The sequence below is a fragment of the Mirounga angustirostris genome, unplaced genomic scaffold, assembly GCF_029215605.1.
Source record: "Mirounga angustirostris isolate CCGP_5_RB_7025 unplaced genomic scaffold, mMirAng1.0.hap1 SCAF_4, whole genome shotgun sequence".
In the NCBI taxonomy this organism is placed as follows: domain Eukaryota; kingdom Metazoa; phylum Chordata; class Mammalia; order Carnivora; family Phocidae; genus Mirounga; species Mirounga angustirostris.
The window spans coordinates 164,549,054-164,570,209 of NW_026991712.1; the positions used below are offsets into that span (position 1 = coordinate 164,549,054).

At 49.3% G+C, this 21,156-nt stretch overlaps 1 protein-coding gene across 1 annotated transcript in view; it reads left to right on the forward strand.

Moving 5' to 3' along the window:
- Positions 1–21,156, forward strand: part of CSMD2 (CUB and Sushi multiple domains 2) — a 590,090-nt gene that overhangs the window by 205,107 nt on the left and 363,827 nt on the right. Inside the window, exon 5 of the mRNA XM_064589508.1 lies at positions 2,199–2,406. Coding sequence (XP_064445578.1) covers positions 2,199–2,406 — 208 coding nt within the window. The remainder of the gene's footprint in view (positions 1–2,198; positions 2,407–21,156) is intronic.

Below are 21,156 nucleotides of genomic sequence, written 5' to 3' on the forward strand. Positions count from 1 at the left end.
AACCATCGTACAAGAAAGCCAAATGAAGCTGCCAGAATTGAAGCTGGGGAATTGTGGAGGCTGAATTCAGATCTAGGCCTTCCTGACCCCCAAATCCATTTTCTTTCCAATATAGTCCACTGCTTCCAAATTTTCTTGGCCCAGCGTTCTCTGTCACGTGGCTCCTTCTCCATTTCCAGTACTATCACCCACCATTCCTCTCAGTTTGCTCTGTGATAAGCCATGTAGAACCACTTATCTTTTTTTTTTAATTTTTTTTTAAGATTTATTTATTCATTTGAGAGAGCGAGAATGAGAGAGAGTACACGAGAGGGGGGAGGGTCAGAGGGAGAAGCAGGCTCCTCGCTGAGCAGGGAGCCCGATAGTAGAACTTAAAGTCAGCGGGTGAGTTTGCTTCTCCCTCTCCCTCTGACCCTTACTGCCACTCATGCTCTCTCTCAAATAAATAAATAAAATCCTTTAAAAGACTAGATCCCGGGACTCCAGGATCATGACCTGAGCCAAAGGCAGTTGCTTTACCAACTGAGCCACCCAGGAGCCCTAGAACCACTTATCTTAAGCATGCCATGTGCCTTTGTACTTCTGGGCTTATGACATTCGTCTCCCTGTTTTCTTAAATGCCGTTCCCTTTCTTCTCTATCTAGAGAACTCCTATTCATCCTTCAAAACCTAGCTCTAAGGGCATCTCCTCTGTTAACTTTTCCCAAACTGACTCACCCAAGCAAAGTAATTTGCGGTTTTATCTATGTCCTCCACATATGAACCATACTCCTGGGAGACAGGAGACTGTATTGGTTAAGGACACAGGCTCTGGAATCAGGCTTGGAATTTCAGCTCCTGCAGTCACTATGAGCTGTGTCACCTGCAGCAAATGCCTGAATCTCTGCGTGCCTTGGTTTCCTTACCTACAAAATGGGAATGATACTTTACAGGGTCAAAGTAAGGACTACATGAAATTCAAAGCATTGTTAGAATGGTGCCTGGTGTAGTTTAAGTGCTCAAGAAATATGAGCTTTCGTTATTGTTACTAGGCTGCCTCTGGCACACGTTGGAACATGGCTACTGCCTTTCTCCTTCCTTCCCCACGTAGTCCTGCCTCTAACAACACATGCTAAGTGTACTATACTCGCTCGCGTGCATACAGGCTCCAGGACAACAGGCTTGGGGTTTGGATGACTTCCCCTACACCGCCCAGCTAGTGAGCAGCAGGGAAAGGATTCAGATTGCCGTCTGCAATAATTCAGACACCAGGCCTCTTAACTACTCTATGTCAGAGCATGTTCCCCAGATCATTTTTTTTGGAACATCAAGCCTCAAATGGGGTTTCAGCTGGAGTGTTGTGACTGCCAGGTTGTGTGGCAGGAGGAGTAAAATGTGGTCCCTGCCCTTGGAAGTTCCCAGCGGAGCTCAGAACCGGTGTGGCAGACAGACGGATGAACGGGTCACTTGGACAAGGCAATATACCACCGTGTCTACTGTCGGACGTGTTGCGGTGGGAGCCCAGAGGAGAGAGCAGTCACTAAACACTGGAGGGCATGAGGCTCTCCCAAGAGGCGGCATTGGAGGCGGGCCTCAAGAGGGCATCCTAGGCCAAGGGAGCAGTGTGAGTGAAGGGCAGCAGGCTGACCGTGCATGGCGTGAGAACAGAGTTGGCTCATAGTCAAGGGTAGGACGGAGGATCACAGCGGTCTGGCCAGTCAGCTCTTTGAGTGTCGCCCCAGGGATTTGTGTTGGGTTTTCATTTTGTTTCCCCACATTGGAGGCTTCCTAAGATCAGGTGGGAAGAAATGTTCTGTTCCCCACAGTGGTGACCGTGGCAGTAAAGCTGAGTCCTTCTTTGCTTGTGGCAGAGCAGTAGGTGTGGTACCCCAAAGGTGCGCTGAATGTCAGAGTTCAGTCCCAGCTCAGTGGCTGTGTGACCTTAAGTAGGTGACATAACCTCCCTGTGCCTCGGTTTCCTCGTCTGTTCAGTGAGAACAGTCAGATCTGAAATTCTCAGAACAGGGCCTGGTGCATGGTAAGGGCGATGGAAGTATCTGGTGGCGTTATTCCTAGGCCAGGTCAGACACGGCTCTCGGCCCATCTTGCCTGTGTGTCCCGTGCTGGGACCCTTCCTGCCTGTCATGGGTGAAGCCCACGAGTGCCAGGGCCTGAGAACAAGAACAGCTCACATGAGCCCCTTGTCTTTGTGCCCACAGCTGACGATGCCTGCGGGGGGACGCTGCGGGGTCAGAGTGGCATCATCTCTAGCCCCCACTTCCCGTCGGAGTACCACAACAATGCTGACTGCACGTGGACCATCCTGGCAGAGCTGGGAGACACCATCGCCCTGGTCTTTATCGACTTCCAGCTGGAGGACGGTTACGACTTTCTGGAAGTCACAGGCACTGAAGGCTCCTCCCTGTGGTAAGCACACTGCCCTGCCCCCTCCCTGGTCCCCAGAAACCGGGGCTCACCCGGATGCACACTCTCCTCAGCGGTGGGGCCTGCGCTCGGAAACCCCTTTGCCACATCTTGGACCCACAGTTGACAAGTGTGGTTCTCATCGTGATGAAAACTCACTGCATGTTTTCAGAGCCAGGGTCCATTTTTACAATGATTTTGGTATCTGATTTGAAGTATACCCTTGCTGAAGAATTTCGTGTTGAACCTTGGTGGAGTGACTTGCACTGAGGCTAAAAATGTCCTGTTTCTCAGGCCATGGGTCTCAGTGCAATGATTGAAGTACAGTTGCAATTGTGGAGGGCATATTCTAGCATCCAACAAAGGGAACAGAATCGTTAAGTGGCAGTTCCCAGGGCCCTGCACCGGCAAGGCATTATGTCTGGGTTTCTGATGGGAAGGACTAACCTTCTCCCTGTCGTTCTGGCTTGCTCTACTCGCCATGGAGACTCTGTGTTGATGGGTTCAGGAGGAGAAGGATGACATGACTTCTCAGCCTTAGTTGCTCATAATGTCCCAGACTTAGACCCTTAGGACATGCCCGAGCGGAGGTTGGCTTCCAGAAGTGTCCAGCTTCCTGTTTGGGTGACAAGCCTTGAGTGGTGGTATGGGGTTAGAATATTCTCTTGTCGTCTCCTCGTGGCTGTGTTATCAGGATGAGGGCGCAGGGGGACCTGTGTCCGCACCTCAGGTGCCCACAGAAGGGTGTGTCAAGATGTGCTTCAGATAAGATAGGGGACATCTTGCAGGCTTCATTGCGGCGCAGGGGAGGAGGGCAGAAGAGGTGTCCCCGAGGACTCTGAGAGTCAGGGGAGGACAGTGCCTGGGAAGGAGACGTGGTGGTCAGTGTGAGTGGGAGGAAGGGAGGGGGAGGAAGCAAACAGGAGGTGGGGGCACATTTGTTGAATACCTCTTTCAGACAAGGTGTCATGCCACGTGGTAGAAACATCAGCTGTGTAAGACAAGGTCCTTGGAGGGTGAGAAAACCAGACAAACCCACAGTAGGAACCAAGTTTGACTATTTCAGGGAGATAGAATGGGAACTGAAATCCTCCCAATATGGACTAGGAGATTTGGGGACCGGTGTAGCCCTGAGAACTCAAATGTCCTGGTACAGTGGAAGGCAATCCGACCTGGGAGTCAGAAGATCTTGGTGTCATAAGCTTGTTGAGTGAACTTGGCCAGATCATTCACTCCCCTGGATGGGGAGTTGAGAAAAGCACATGTGAGCCAAAAACAGACAGCTGTGGGTAGGTGACTGTTCTGTCAATAGTCTGGGGCAACAGCTGGACATGTGGTGCTAGGAGTGGGGACGAAAGCCTGGGTGCCCCTCTTCTGCACTGGGACCTCAGTGCCCTGCCAGCCCGAGGCCCTCCCTCCCCCTGCCTCTTTTTGTTAAATACCTGTTTTTGTGACTGTAAAGGTAACACATCTGCTTCTTACAGAAAACATAAAAAGACATGGAGAAATGAATAAGAAATATTAAGAGTGTGATGTACTCCCCTTCGACCTTTTTTTGCTTTGCTTGGATCAAGCTAGCTGGCTATTTATATATGTTTTAATATTACAAAATTAGGATCCTAAACTCTATCTGTGGTTATATATTTTTAAGTTAGCATTATATAATGAAAATTTTCCCTATATTATTGCAGATGCTTCCAAAACATAAGAGGCACAATAATAGCATCATTTGTTGAGCATTTGTTATCAATGCATCGCAGGCTGGTTCTAAGCTCTTACGGCTGGAATTTCATTTCTTCCTTATAGAAACTCTGTGAAGTAGGTAGCATCCTTTTCCTCCTTTTACAGATGAGGAGAATGAGGTCCAGAGAGGTTGTGTCACTTGCTTGAAGTCACACAGCTAGTAAGGAGCAGAGCCAGGATTCGACCCCAGGTCAGTTGGACGTGGAAGGCCATCACTGTAGCCATGACAGCACGTTCCGTCACGCACCTTACGTTTGCGAAGGCTTGCCACGGCTGTGGGGCATTCCCTCGTCAGACCGACAAGGGTTTACTCATCGGATCTCTTATTAGGTCGTTCCCAAGTTTTTGCTTCTGTAAACAGTTGCCAAGATGAATAGGCCTGCCAGTTCTGTCTCTTTTAGTCCCAAAGCCTCTTCGACTCCCTTGTTTATCTGTGGGCCAAATGGTCTCCCACAGCTTCTGCCCCTGCCCAGGTGTGAATCCACACGTTGTCCAAACTTCTGGAGTGAAACAAATCTGAAAGACTATTCCTTTTCCTATTAAGTCACTCAGTGGGGAAGGAATTAAGCAGAGGAAATCATTAGGGGAGTCATTCAGAACTCTTTGCTATAAGATTAAATTATAATTATTTACAGGGTTGGTGTCACCATTTCCAGGCAGGATGCATTTGTTTTTCTAATTTATACTTGCATAGCAATTATGGATAAACAAACTTGGAGGTTCGGGATGTGTGTGCAAAGGACTCGCGCTCTCGCCTGCCCCTGTCCTTTATGGATCCCTGGATTCCTGTGAAAATGTGATGCTACTGGTTTATGATGCTGCTGCTATATATCACCGTGCATTAAGATTTTAGGATGTTTTCTTGAGATCTCTGCCAAGTCACAGAAAGCCTACAGATCCTGTTAGAAAACATGCATGTGAACAACTGGGCATCCCTTCACCTATTGAGAAGATAGAGGCAGCTTTGAGAGGAAAAAAAAAAAAATCTACTACCTCTTTCCCAGATAGCAGATTCCCACTGATTGAGGATGGGGGGGAGGCATGGGGTGTTCCTGACTCCGTTTCCCCACTCTTCTCCTTCCCCTGTGGGATACAAGTAGGAGAGTTTTCATTAGGGGTTCCGGTTGTTTGGATTTCACCGACCAGTAAAATTTCCAAACAATTAGGGAAATAGAGGGTTGATCATTTTTTATTTTGCCAGGTAAGGACATTAGGAAAAAAATCCTGCCAACTCCTCAGAACATTATTTCATAAAACAAAGGACAATTCAAAGCCAAAAATGTGGCAGGATATAATCAGTTTGCAGCCTTGCGCTGGCACAATGAAAGACGGGGTACGAGGGAGCACAGAAAGAACTGCGAGCGCCTGGAGCAGCGGAGCCCCGAGGAGCACCTACATCAGTGGTGCTCTGTGGCTTCCTGCTTCCCGGTCCGTGACTGGCCACTGGGAACTCGGCAGTCCACGCTTGGAACAGGAAAGGGCTGTTACTATGGTGAGCACCAGACCCTGTACCTCTGACGTGTCCAGAGATCCCCAAGTATTTTAGATGTATTCTCTCTAGTTAACTGCTTTTTTTATTTTTATTTTTATTTTGTGATTGTCCATGAGCAAAAGCTGGGTTTGAACTGACGGAGAGTTACAATCCAGATAGTGTATTTGGTATTCGTCCCCCACTACACACACACACACACACACACACACACACACGGCCAAATCACCACCATCTATGCATCACCAAGTGAACCGCTGTTATACATACTTCTGTCTCTAGTTCACTGAACTCAGTTCGGGGGCCAGATATTCTCTCACTGATCCTTCTTGGGGGTGGTGGGTCTTTGCTCTGCTCTGACCAAGTCAGTGGCTGTATCCTTCATGGAGCCCCATTCCTTCCCCTCAAATTCTATGAAAATACTGTCACCATTGCTAAAGTTCCTCATGAGACCCCCGGACGTTTTCAGATGGCTACGACTGGGCAGGTCTAAGCTGGGGTTTAAAAACTCAGTTGTTTAAGACCCTGGGTTCTGTGTCCCTGGAGGGTATCAGGATCATGTTATAACGAGTATAAGCGATTGCCAGCCCAGTACCCAGCCGGCCTCTCCATTGTGCAGAAAATCAGTGAATGAAAGCTCTCTGAGAAGACAGGAGAGCCAGAATTTCTCCCCTCCTCCATCTGCCTCATGCTTGACACTGTCCATTTGAATCTCTCTAGGCTCTTCCTCTGGGCTAAGGAAGGAGAGAAAGCCAGACATGCCCTCCAAGAATAGGAGAGAGGTCTGTGTATCTTGGCATCTAACTGGGGAGACGGCAAGCCTGGGAATCAGACAGATTTGGGCTCAAAACCCAGATCCACCTCTTAGTAGTTGTTAAAACATATTTACTTACTTCTGAGTCTCGGTTTCCTTCCACATCTGAAAAACGGTCCTCATCATACCAACCTACAAAGCATGTTCAAAGGGCTGGGCATGTAATCTGCTGCCTGGCTCACAGTAGGCATACTACTCCTGGGATGGGGACCAGAGTCAGGGGCTCACCCTTTGAAGGGAAAAAGGTAAGATGAGGCATCTCCAGCAACTCAGAGCCCTGGTGGCTCCATTCTCGGTGATCCCACTGAGGCCGTTCTTCTCAGCCCGCCAGCCCAGCGGCATCTCACCGGCAGAGAGACACAGCCTGGTCACTCCAGCTGATTCAGCTCCAGGGGGAATTGCCTGGAAATCCAGGTAAGGTGAACTGGCAGAGAGCCCCTGGGTCAGACTGGAGGATGCCCTTGCAAAGGTCAGAAGAGAGGGCTGTCTTCCCAGAGCCACATTTTGTGAGCATGTTGCGGGCAGCATCGCCTCTTCTTGGCTGGACCCAGCCCTAGACTCGCCAATGAGCTGCCTTGTTAGAAAAGCAGAAGAGGGGGTGCCTGGGTGGCTCCGTTGGTTGAGCATCAGACTCTTGATTTCGGCTCAGGTCATGATCTCACGGTCCTGGAATCGAGCCCCACATTGGGGTCCACACTCAGCAGGGAGTCTGCTTGAGGATTCTCTCTCCCCTTCCTTCGCGCCTTGTTCTCTCTCAAATAAATAAATAAGTCTTTAAAGAAAAGCAGAAGAGGGAGGTGGACCAATGTGGTGACAGTGGCTGTTCTGGGCAGGGCTAGGAGCAGGGGGACTTGGCTGGGGGTCAGGCACAGTGCCTGCCCAGAGGGGGCCTGCAGAGTTGGGGAGAAGGGGCAGAGAGTCTGGAGAAGACATTCAGAGACCACTGTCCCAGACCCAGAGGGGAGGCACATCTCTGCCTGGCACCCTCTCGCTGGCTCTAATCGATGATGCCGCAGAGTTCCGTTGGGCCTTCCTCTCTCCTTTGCTCCTCTTTCTCTGCTTCTCTCCTTCCCCCCAGGGCGGAGCGGGGGGACAGTTTCCTCCTGTGGCAGGGACGGCAGGCAAGGTCTGACCCATGCTCAGAACTTGAGCCACTTCTTCCCGGGGGCCAGCCAGAGGGCCAGCTGCAGGGGTGTGTTTGTGGCGGGAGTTCAGAGCTCCTTCCCACCTGTGGGATTTCTGTGCAGATCCTAGAACACCCCCCCCCCCACCATCTTCTTGATTGTCACCTCCGTGGTCAGTCTCTACCAGTGATTCCCAGCCTCTCTTCCCTGCCCCCTTCAGTATACTTGGACTTCCATTCTTTATTTGTTTCACTCGGATCATTTGCGATTTTCCTGCCCATTCTCTATGTCCCCACACCCCTAGCCAAGCCCCCATGGACCTCTATGTGACAGACTTTCCTCCACCAAACCTTTGAAGTAGGGAAGGAAAGGAGGGCATGCTGCAGGGCTTCAGAAGAGGATGCTGCCCTCAGGTGGGAGGACCAAAGCCTCAAGGCAGGGGCTGCATTGGAGACAGGCTTCAAAGGGTGGGTACCATTTGGATATGGGAGAGAAGGGGACAGGGAGAGCATCATCCTAGGCTGCTGCTGGGCATCCTACCCAACACGGGAGCTGCCGTGATCCCTAAGGTACAGGGCAAGGAAGTGGTCCCAGGACTCTCTCCACAGTGCACCCACCCTGGGGCTCTACCATCTGTCTCTGAGCCTCGGCGGCCCCTCCTCCTGGAGAACAATACAAGAGAACCTGCTGGACTGTCTGGATCTCCTGCCACCTGGGGCTGCCCAATACTCTTGGGCTGTTTCTAGAAAGAGAATTTCCCTGGAGAGCAGGTCCAGCCTCCTCTCTGGATCCAGCTTTGAGGGTTTTTCTTTCCTTTGGTCCCCTTCCTTTTTTGCTTTTGTTTTTATAGGTGGAGGTACAAAAGTTCCCATCCACTTTACAGACATTCAGTTTGATAATTTTGCTAGCAACAGTCTTTTTCCTCTTTGAAAGACTTTGTTTTAATTATTAAGCATTTTACCCATGAAATTTGAGCCAACTAGAACCATTTGATCTCAGCGACTTTTAACTAGGTATTTCATTCAGGAGTCATTAGATCCAGATGCAATTAGAAAGAGAACAGCATGCCAACAGGGATTTGTTAATAATAACTATTCACTTATTTACTCATTCACATGTACTTCATCAAACCATTGGTTTAGATCATTTACGTTCTTTGTTACTTTTCCCCTATTTATTTTCAGTAATCATTTATTGAGAGCCTTCTATGAACTAGGCTCCTAGGTGCTGGGGAGACAAAGACACAGGCCCATCCCCCAGGAATTATTTATCCCCTCCACCAATGTTTATGTAATAGCTATGCATCATGCCGGACCCTGGAGCTCACAGTCAGGGTGAAGAGGCAGAATATAATTAAATCCTTGACAATATCCTATGTTAGGGGCTTTTCTAAAAGGTGTAAAGAAGCTCCCGTGGAGACTGAAAAGAGAAATGTAATAGTTAGCATTCTTTTGGTTCAAGAAATAGAAACCCACCTCCAGCTGATTCAAGCTAAAAAGGGAATGTGCTGGCTTCTGTAACTGAAAAGCCGAGGGATTGGCTTCAGGGACTGCTGGATCAAGGTATGCAAATAATATCATCAGACTCTATTTCTCTCCCTCCCACAGCTTTGCTCTCTTATGTGTTGGCTTCCTCAGGCATGCTTTCCCCATGATGGAAATGCAGCTCCGTGCATTCTGTTGGTTTAGCAATCCCAGCAAAAAGGAAGTTTCTCTTTCCTGGTGGGTCCCACAAAAGCCCTAAGATGCACTGTGAGTGTTTTCTCGGGCCAGGCCTAGGTCACGTGACTCTGTCCTGCTCAAGCTCCCGGACGGGGAGTGGAGGAGGGTGGTTCACCAAAGGCAAACTGAGTCACAGAGAAGATGAAGTCTTCCTGTCATGATGGGAAGGGCTGCTGGAAGGACTCTGATAAATGAGCCCCAGAGGGGGTGACTTTTGAATTCAACTGAGTTGCAGGAGTTTACCACGGTCTCGGAGCAGGAAAGGGCCTGGGTGTGTTGGAGGCAGTGCAGGGGTGTGCAGGGTGAGCGCAGGGAGAACATGGGTCCGGGAGAATCTTGTCCCGTGTTCAGAAGCTGGGAGAGAATTCCAAAGACTGTAACAGGCTGTGGAAGTGTTCTAAGCAAAGAAGTAATGCAATTACTCTGAATTTTAATTGGCTCCGAGTGGAAGGCTCAGAAACCAGCGATAAAACTGTTTTTGTGACCACCCAGGCAAGAGATAATCCAGCCTTGAATTAGGGCAGCTGTGAAGGGATGGAGAGGAGGGGGTGACATCAAGAAACATCTCAGATGCAGAATCAGCTGCTTTGGGGGGTTCATTGGAAAGGAAGAATGGAGAGAGGGGAGAGTCTGTATTGACTCCCAGGTTCCTGGCTAGATGACTGTGGTAGGATTGCCTACCAAGCAGAGGGACACAGCAGAAGGAGCAGGGCTTGGGGACAGGGACACAGGTGCCCTTGAGTGCTGACCTACAGGCTTTTGACACTCTCTAGTGGAGATGGTCAGGGGGAATCGATAGGAAGGCCTGGAAAATTTGGAGTTGGGCTAAATACCATGGCAGGGCTTTGAGAAGCCATTGTCAGGAGGAACACCAGCACCATCATCCTCGGCAGTGTCTCCTTCATCATCATGGTCACCCTTACCGACTCCATCTTTATTACAAACACCTTCCACCATGATTTATTCATTCAAGCAGACTACTTAGGGCTTCTATTGCCAACCTTGGGCTTGGCATGGGAATACAGTACTGGAGGAGGCAGATAAAGCCTCTGCCTTTGTGGGACTTCTGGTCTACTTGGCAGAGATTGACATTAATAAAATCACAAAATAAATGTAAAATGCACTTGTGTTGAGTGCCACAAAGGAAATGAACCAGATGAGGACTAGGAGCAGTGGGGGCCCTATTAATATGAAATGGTCAGGGGAGGCCTCTTGGAGGGGTTCAGATTTAAGCTGAGACCTGACTGTTGAGAAAGAACCACCACAGGAAGGACTCAGGGATCAGCATTCAGGGCAGAGGGGATTGCACCTGTAAAAGCCCATCATCACAGCGCCCTATATGTCCTTAAACTTCATACATGGGAGTGTCATGAGCCTAATGCCTGTCCTCTGGGATTTCAGTTTGTTTGAACATCAAGAGCAAGGCAGGGTCAAGGTCTCAAGCTGGCAGAGAAGCTCAGGAAGCAGCTGAGATGGTGCATGACCAAGGCTGCTGAACCCAGTGGCCCTTGGAGCGGGGAGGGGGATAAGCCTATTCCAGCCGAGACACAGAACCTCCCGCCTTCCTGTGGGGTCCTGAGGCCCTTGCTTCACTCTCCTTCCCTGCCACATCACAATGCTTTCAGCCACCCCAAGAAGCTGTTCTCTTCTGATGGAGCCCATGAAGTTGCATCTGTTGTATCCATCAGGAGCCAGGCCATAAATAACCAGCCCTTTAAAATCTCATCTCCCCTCTCTCCCAAGAGTTAGAAATAGCATTCCCAGCCCCACTACTGAGCAGTAGGAAAGGATTAGTGCCCTAGCACGCCACTGGCAGAACACATCTGCAGACTCCGGGCCGGGCCTTTTGCGCTCTCCACGGAGCACCAACGTGACTTCCTCGCTCCCCTGAGCCTCTGAGAACTTGCTCTCAGAAAGAGAACAAAAGCCGCAGCTGAAGGAGCAGGAAGTGAACCGGGGTTGTCCACTGTTGGCACAGTGGCTCGGCTCCAAAGCTTGTGATTTGGCCAAGTTCTCCGTGTGGGAAGTGAGGGTCAGGCAGCTGTCCTGCCCCCCGTCGGTCTGACTGCATGCAACAGGTTTGTACTAAGTACGTTGTCTGTGCAGGGGCCCCGGGCCAGGACTGGGAAGGGCACCAGACAACAAGATGCTCTTTTCGACCTCTCTCTCTTGAGGAGCTGCCAGATGCCTGATGGTGCCGCTAAGACAGATGGAAGGAACTGTTCCGGGCCCTTCCAGAGACCTCTCATTCTGGCAAAACCTGCCTTCCAGAATGACGTCAGTTCATTCAGAATGTTCAAGACCCCAATCCTGGTCTCTGTTTTCATGAAGCTTGGCCATAAAAGTTTGTTCTACTCAAGTCTTGGCCTCACTTATCCCATGGTTCATCTTGATTTTGCCTGTCTCTTGCTCCTACAACCTTTTCTGGCTTCCTGAGCCTGACCTAAGCCCTTAGTTCTAACCCTGAGCCTCTACTTCCTTCATCCCAGCTGGCCCTCATTTGGTGGCTGGGGGGCCCAGTGTGTGACACTCCCAGACCCACCAGGGAAGCAGGATTCATACAGAAAACCAGGACTTGACAATCTGAGGAAATAGCCGATGATCACTGTTGAACTCCGCAGATTTCATCATCGGGGAAGCAAGAGGGCCAAGTTGGCTTGAAAAGTGGGAGGCTTCAACCCTATCCCCTCTGGGAACTTCTCATCCAAGGTCTCAGACGAGTGATCTGCCTCGAAGTCCTCTCTCCGCATTAATTCCTCACTTACTTCTCCATGGCTCCTATCCCCAGCCTTCCTCTGAAGCCATTCATACTAGGATCATCATCAGAGACCCACCCCTCACCCCAACGCTAACCACTTCCAGCACCAAATCCATGAGATGGTCTTTAGGTCTCCTCTTACTGGCACTTCTTCATTCCCTTACCTTGTTGGTTATTCTCTCCTTTTAGAACATTCTCTTTGTTTTATGCTGCTCTCTCTGATGCTTCCTGGACCTCTCTGACCATTCCTTCTCTGTTTCCTTTGATGTCCCCAAGACTCTGCTCTTGCCTTACTGCTCTTCCCATTCCATATGCTCTCCTGGGGTACTCTTATCTGCTCGCACGTTTCAGGTACCACTGGTTTTTTAGAACTCCCAAATCTGGCTCCCCAGCCTGGCCTCCCACTGAGCATCAAACTGTAGAGCCTACTAGCTGTGGACGTCTCCACCTTGATGTCCACCAATGTCCCTGAGTCAGCATGTCCCAACGTCACTCATCATTGACTACTAAAATGGGCAGAGTTTGTTTGTTTTCTTAGTTGATGGTGTCACCTTCCACCAAGTCTTCCAGAAATCTGGGAATCCTCCCTGTTCTTGGAGTTCTTGCAGTGTACCTCCTATAACATATTTTTCCATCTTTACTGCCACTCCCCCAGTTCAACCCCTCATCTTTTCTTCTTTGTGAGTTGTAATAACCTCCTGACTGATCTCCCAGCTTCTTGGCACTCTTCAATTCATCCTCCCCACTGGTACCAGAATGGTTTAATTAAAATGCAGCTCTAACATGCTAAGCCCCAGGCAAAAGCTTTCGATCATTTTCCATTGTCTGTGGGATAAAATTCCAGCCACTGATAAGGCCCTGTTTGATCCAACCCTTGCCTGTCACCCCGGCCTCAACTCTTGCCACTTCCTTCTTTGAGCTTCATTAACCTTAAAACTCAATGGTATAATACCTCAAAGGTTTCTTTTTCACTCATGTGACCTGTCTGCCATGGGTCAGTCCAGAGTGGCTCTGATCCACATAGTAATAATGCAGGTGCGTATCCAGGCTCATGGAAGTTCCATGGTCTTATAGATGCACCATCTGGAATGTGTGGCCTTCTCCAATGCCATGGCAGGGAAGAAGAGTGGAGAACCTAGGACGTGCTTTTCATTGCCCCGGCCCAGATCTGATACATATCACTCATGTATTTCATTGGCCAGAAATCACCATGTGGTCCAGCCTAGCTGCAAAGGAGCCTGGAAATGTGATGAGCAGATGAAAGGGTTGGTGAGTCAGTATCTCTCTGCCACACCTCATATTTCAGTGGACGAGATGTCCAGGCTCCTGTCAAAGGCCAGCCCCTCCCTTTATGTTCTAGACCTCCTATTCCCCAGACTTTTCTGTTAAATTCATCTCCTTTTTCTTGCATCCATTATTTTTTTCTTCTCCCTTGAACATTCCTAACAGCATAGAGACATGTTCTAGTATCCACTGTCTAAAATCAAAACAAAAGCAGCACACCCCAAAACCCCATTACTCATTCCCACGAAGCTGCTGCCAGTTATTGGAAATGGACCCTTTCTGTGTCTGCCCCACCTGCCACTAAAGCTGACCTTGATAAGATTGCCAGTGACCTCTGGATTGCCAAATCCAGTGTTGCTTCTCCCTTGTCACCTGACTTGGCCTCTTGGCAGCACATGACACCGGTAATCTGTCCTTGAACTAACTGTCCCCTTCCCTTGGCTGTCATGGAGCCACACAGCTAGCCACCTGTGGCCAGTCCTGCTCTCCATCTCCTTGTCTGTCTCCTCCACCTTCCAGCCTCTGGCCTGCCCTCACATGTGGACTGCCCAGGCTCCTGGAACCCTCCTCTTCTCCATTTACTCTCTTTTCCAGAGAACCTCAACAAATCACATTTTGGCTTTCATTATCATTTATTTCTATGCCAGTGGCACTCAATTTTAATGTCCAGGCTGGAGGGACCCTCTGGGCTCCATATATATATATATATAGTAACAGGAATCTCAAAATTTTAACAGGAATCTCAAAATGAACACTTTGAAGCAGATTTTTTTTATTGTGGTAAAATATACATAAAATTTGCCATTTTAACCATTTCTGAGTTTACAATTAAGTGGCATTAAGTACATTCACATGGTTGTACAACCAACACCTCTCCATCTCTAGAACATTTTTCACCTTCCTGGACTGAACTTCTCTGTCCCCACTGAGTAACACCCCATCTGCTCCCATCCTCTGAGAACCACTTCTCTGTCTCTATGAATTTAACTGGTCTAGGGACTTCATATAAGTGGAATTATACAGTATTTATTCTTTTGTGTTGGCTAATTTCATTTAGATTGTTGTCAAGGTTCATCCATATTATAGCGCATCCCAGAATTCTCTTCCCTTTTATGGCTGAATAATACTCTATGATATTATATACCACATTTTGTTTATCCATTCTTCTGTCCGTGGACATTAGCTTCTCATTCTCTCCTCACCCCTAACCTGTCCTCTGCCCAGCCTTCTCCAGCTCTGTCTGCTCCCAAGAGGAAGCTGTCCATGCCCATTCTATGCCCCAGTATCTCTGGCTGCTCAGTGGCCTTGTCCCCCTGCTTCTGCCCCTCTGTAACCCATTCTCCATGCAGTAAGTTGGGTGACTGATGTTTATATACATCAAATCATGTCTCCCTTGTTTAAGGCTTGCTAATGACTTCCCATTGCACTTAGAATAAAATCCTACAACAAGACTCTACGTTGCTGGGTCACTGCCCACCTCCTTGACTTCCCTCCTACCACTCACGCCCCTCACTGTGCCCTGGCTACACTCGCCTTCCTCCTGTCTCTCTGTGGGCTAAACAGGCTTCCTCCTAGGCCTTCTGCACTAGTTCTTCCCAGGGCTTAAGATTCTCTTCCTTCAAAGTTTTGTTTGTTTGTTTGTTTTATGGACCCAGCTTTTTTGAAATGCAAAAGTTCAATTTAAATCTTCCCTCTTTAGGGGCACCTGGGTGGCTCAGTTGGTTAAGCGTCTGCCTTAGGCTCCGGTCATGATCCTAGGGTCCTGGGATCGAGCCCCACATCGGGCTCCCTGCTGAGCAGGCAGTCAGCTATAGTTCTCCCTCTGCCCCTCCCTGCTCATGCTCTCTGTCTCTCAAATAAATACAATCTTTAAAAATAAATAAATAAATCTTCCCTCTTTAGAAAGGCCTTCCCTATGCACACAATCTAAAGTAACCCTTGCTCACTATCCCAGCATCTGGTTTTATTTTAGGCATTTGTCAATACCAGATATTTTCTTGCTTGCTTACATATGTGTCTCTTTTCTTTGCCCTTCCCCTGCCCCTCCGCTGCCTGCAGAACCTTGAAAAGCCCCAAATGCAGTGCTTGGCACTTAGTAGGTGTCCAAGATTGGCTTGTTAGGAGGAGAGACCTGCTTCTGTCTCACCAGTACCAATGTCCTGTGGCTAATTGCAGAGATTAACATCAAGCCTCTCCACCAAGTATTTTAAGTGATAACCTTCTTGGGGGACATTTACAAATTAGCCCTGACTCTTGCTGATTATTCATCCTAAACTCAGTCTGATTAATAATTAATCAGCAAACTGCTTGGCCAGAGCAGGCTGATCAGTGCTAGAAAGGATCTTAAATTATGCAAGTCACTTGGCCAGTGTTGAAAAATAAAAAGCTCAGCAGTCGACAGAACTGGAGAGGTTTGATTGCAATGTGAGTGAGGTAAGTTTTCTCGCTTGTTTGTTTTTCTTTCTGGTTTTTTTTTTTTTCCTTTTGACAAAGAAATCAATTAGGCTCCAACTTGCAACCTCAGAGAGAGACTGAGTAGCACAGAAATAGAAATGTGTTAAATATCACTTTCTTTCTTTTCTGTTCCTTCCCTTCAAAGGAGTTTTTGGTCTGAGAGACAGAGGTTAAAATTAGCCAGTTTGTTAAGCAAATGGGTGTCTGGCACCCGATGTCAATTTCTGCAGCCACCTGGGTTCCAGCAACGGCCTTCGCCCCCTCTGAGCAGTGGCACGCTGGGCCTGGCAATAAGGAGGTGAGAGATTTGATGGGCACTGCTCACTGCCTGCCCCGGGCTTGGGGCAGAATCAATTTGCCAGCAACCTGTCCCACCAGGAGGCCTTCTTGTACTCTTTGCCTCCCACCTACAAAACCCAGGGAGACAGGAGAAAAGGCAATCAGAGGGTGATGAACGGGCTCCCCATTGCCAGGAGTGAACTCAGTGACCGCCAGGGACCTTTTTAATCCTCAGTTTGCAGCCTCCACCCTCAAAGGCAGGTCCTGTGTGTGGCTTCGTCTTTCTTCCAGATGCCCCTTCTGGTCATTGGAGATATGGCTGTTGGGGAGACTCAGGGAAAGCCAGAGGGGGTCTGCTAACATTGATCTCTGGGCCTGAGAAAAGGTGCAGGGATACAGGATTTAGCGAAGTTAGTGCAGCCCTGACATTTGTCAGAACCAGCAGGGGTGACAAGACAACACCCCAGACCAACTGAGTCAGACTGCCTCAGGGTGGTACCCAGGCAACCATATTTTCAAAGCTCCCCGTGGGCTCTCTGTGCATCAAAGGGGAGAATCACGAACTGATGGAGCTTGCTAGGCTTTTAGGAAGGAGGTAATGAAGAACATCAAAGAGGGAAGTAGGAAATGGGCTTCTCCTGGGTTGATTGTCTTCCCCAGAGTTGCCTGGAAGGTGTTTAGAATGCTGAATCCTGGGTCCTACCCTGGCCTACTACCTCTGAAATTTCTGAGTGGTCTAAATTCGGGATTTGTAATCATTCTCCCAGGTGTTCGGAAGAAGATGACATTTTCAGAGCCACGCTAGACCTAAACAGAACCAACCTTTCCAGAGCAGCAATATGGAGAGGATGGACTTTTGCCTGTTATGAAATGATCCATCTTTTCAGGAATGGATCCATTATCGGATTTCTTGGCATGGAAATCCCTGGGTTACGTTTGACGTATGTGTCTGGTTATGGTTATTTTCCAGTTTGGGCAAGCGCCTGTTTTACATAAAATGAGGCACACTGATTCCTAAATACTGTTTTTTATTAATATTTTTATTAATTAACTTAACAAATGATTTTTCCTGCCTACTCTGCATCGAGCTCTGTGATAAGCCCTGCGATTATGATGCTGAACAAGAAAGTCTCAACCCTCGGCTTTGAAATATAGCCTCACCTCCTAGTCTACCTGGGATGGGCCGATGCAGCGTCTCGTTTCTGAAACCTTGAGACATGCCGGCCTCTCTGCCCCCCCCACCCCCCACCTCCCCACCCCCCCACCCCCCACCAGGCTCCTGCAGCGCTGGCATAAACCCCTTAGTTTCTCTGGCATCCTTCTTCCAACAGAAACTCTTAAAAAGCATGAACTTGCCCCTCATCTCTGAATCAAGTCCTGGCAATAGACAAAGGCAAAGATTTGCTGACAGTTCGTTGAATAATCAAGAGATTATTTGCCTGTTTATTTGTCTTGGCATTCGTGCTGTTACCAAAGGGCTCTGAGACAAGGCCGGGTGCGACAGGTGCCATATGCCTTTCTTTTGGGTGGTGGTGAGGAGACGCTGAGGCTCGAGGGTCTCTTGATTGCCTCCATGAGCCCGTTGGTTCCTGTGCTGAATGACATCTCACATCCCGTCTCGTTGAATTTTCAGTACCATCTGCAGGTTAGGTATTTGCCTACCTACCTTGCAGTTGAAGAAACTGAGTCTCAGAGGCTTCGCCTTCTCCTCCCCTGCACACTGTCCTCTTAGGCTGGGTTCTTCCTATTCCCCTCCCTCTGGATCCCAGGCCAGCCACTCCCGGGACCCTATCTTGTCCTTTGAGCAGGCACTGCTGTGGTCAGTCTGGCCTCTTCAAGTCTGATTATCTGCCTCCCTCTTGCCTTAACTTACCTTGACAGGTGTAATAATCTTTAAGAGCTACTGCGTGTCAGGCCCTGTACTAAGGGTGTCATGGGCATTATCTCATTTAAATCCCAACAAAACACTTGTGAAGGGGTGTGTCATCCTCCCTGTTTTTCAGGTAGAAAAGCTGACTCTAGGAGGTTAAGAAACTGGCCAGAAGTCCTACAGCTAGTAAGCATTTGAGCCAGGAGTTGGACCTCTGTTCTCTGGACTCTAAACCCTGGTCTACCCTCACCCCCCTCTCTCTTCTGCTCCTCTGATCTCTGATTCCTTTCCAGTTCTGACCCTATCGTTAATGTGGCTTTTTGGTTTTCTCTTTATAATATAAGTCACAGGTCCTCTCTGCCCTCCCTGCATGAGCCCTGGTGAGTCCGTCCTGGGTCCCAGCCCACAGAGAGCAGCCCCTGCCCACCCCGCCCTGCAAGTGTCTCCAGGATTCTGTCTCCTCCTCATGTCCCAGGATAGTTGATCTGCAGCAGGTCCCTGGCCTTTGAATCAAGCATTCAGTTTTGCCTTGAATGAGGCTAGAGTCTTCTCTGTTCCTATGACACGCCATTAAACCTTGCAGGCTGCTCCCCGAGTAGGGGGTGGGGGTCACGTGGTTTCTGCACAGTGCTTCTCCCACCTCCCAGGTCTCTTTCCTGGTGGTCTACATCACCAGCTCTGTGAAGGAGATATGAAACCTCCTTGGAGGATGTCTGTGATAGGTCCATCTAGAGGATGTTTAGCAGCAGAATAAATAGGCTAACTCCCACGCGAGCTGCATGCTGGGTTCCCAGGGGGCTTGGTCCTGCTCCTGGGATGCCCATAGTCCTTCTGCATGATGCCATGACTCCAGGTGTCCCTGGCCCAAGTGGGAAGGTAGCCAGGACTTGGCCTGCCGTACCTCCTGCTCGGCTTCCTGCGCCCAGGTCTGCAGAGAGGCCCCACATCTCCCCTCCAGCATCCTGGGAAAGATCCTCAGGCCTCCCAGCTCACAGTGTGGAGTAAGGGAAAGAGCATGGAGTTAGGAGTCAGTGTTGGTTCAGTGCTGGCTCTGCTGCCAACATCCACATGATCTAGTTAACTTCCCCTCCCAGGGCCTTACATAGAGTCACAAGAAGCATTTGGCATGGAAGACTTTGAACAGGCCCAGCTTGCCAGCTTTTAAATCCGCGTATGTCCTTTCTCTGACCTTGCGTGACTAAAGCACCTGGAAGGGCCCCCCTGCCCCACCTGCTGCCCCAACCTGCCCCTGTCCACACTGCACCTCCCGCTCCACTCCGACAGCCTCCCAGCAGACAGCCAGCTCGCACTGCTCCCTTCAGTGCCTCCCAGGTGCTGAGGGGCTCAGCCTCTGCAGCTGGTGGGTCAGGGAGGCAGCCAGGGCCTGGACCTAAGCAGGACAAGAGATTGTCATCACAGTCTGGGCCAGGCAGCTCTGAGGTCCCAGGGCTATTTTGGCAGTGCCCTCGCGGACAAACAGAGAAAGACAGGGAGGAACGATGTGGCTTTGACACGTCCCTGTGAGCAGGGTGTTCAGTGTCTGAACCTCAGCTGCCCCAATTTTATAACGTAGGGGGTGGGTCCTTTGCACCTCTCCTCACCCCTCCACCTGCTGGGAACATGCATCTCGGTGCACAGAGACTTCCTAATTTCTCCTGTATAAACACAGCACCACCAAGACCCTTCCAACAGGGTCCACGCCTGCCAAGGTGATTTTCCTGGAACTGGGAGGGTTTTGTTGTTGTTGTTTTATGTATTCGATTATTTATTTATTTATTTATTTATTTATTTATTTATTTATCATTTATTTTTAATGTTTTTTAATTGAAGTATAATTGACGTACTATATCCTGTTAGTTTCAGGTGTATATCACAGCGATTGGATATTTTATATGCATTATGAAATGATCCCCATGATAAGTCTAGTTACCATCTGTCACCATACAAAGTTGTTATAATATTATCAACTCTCTTCCCTAGGCGGTACATTACATCCCCATGACTTATTTCTTTCATAACTGGAAGTTTTTTACCTCTTAACCCCCTTCACCTATTTTACCCCCCCCCCCACCTCCTCAATTTGGTAATCAACAGTTTGTTTCCTGGAGGATTCGAGGAAGGAAAGACAAGGACTCTATAAGCACCAACTGCACATCAGGCATTGACGCTGATTATTTCCTTTGCATCTTTAAGTAACTGGGAGAAACCGAGACTCCACGAGTTTCCGTGCACAAGGTCACATGGGAGCTGGGAAGCTGCAGCTTGAGGACTAGGGTGGGAATTGCAGGCTGGGTGTCGTGGAAGGCCCCCCGGGCCCCCAGCCTCAACTCCTGTTCTCCCGTCGTGCTGCCTTTGTCCTTCGGGCTGGGCTCGGTTGGAGCTGCCGGCCAGCTGCCCAGCTGCCAGGCTGATGGAGGCCTCCACGTACCACCGGCTGCCTAGAAAACACGCCGTGAGCCCGGGACAGATGGCCAGCCGCCTCCCCCCACTCCCCCCCCCGGTAGGAGAGCCCTGTTACTGCAGACAAAGGCCCGTGTCGTTCAGCCACGTCTTTCTCATTGCTGGTCTGCGGCCTGAGTTGTCCAGATAACCTGTTCATTTAGTGTTGTCTTGAAGGACGTCACGAAGGTCCCCGGGCAGTGACAGCCCAGCCTTTGCCCCAGCCAAGGAGAGACGCAGGCAGGCCTGCTTCCCGACTTGTGTCGGCTGCCTGTTCAGCTCTTGCAATTATCAGAATCTGTCAAGCTCCATCAAGTGGCGTTTTTCACATAAAGACACGTGTCCCTTAGGCCTGGCTCCGAGCTGGGGATGACATCCTGGTGTTAACGTGGCTTCCACCAGCCATGTCCTTCACAACCCCTGCCCATGGATGCCACCCTCAGCCCCCTTCAAAATGCCCCCAGTCCCCCTGCTTATAATTACCCTCCTCAACCCCCCACCCCTACCCCCAGTGCCTTGGCAAGTAATTACCTTCCAGGGAAGTTAAGTCTCTGATGACTCCTAGGCCGGCTGGAAAAGATTCATTATTCTGTATCTGGAAATAACCAGGCCCATCAGCACAGGGCTGAGATAACACCAGTGTAAAAGTTCTCTATTCAGGAGAATTAATTAGGATTCCTTATTAAAGATCCCATTAGGCAAAAGGGCATTTTTATCTGTGATAGTCAGCTGCTCCTATTTTTCTAAAGCTATAACTCTAACTTTTAAAAAAGAGAAA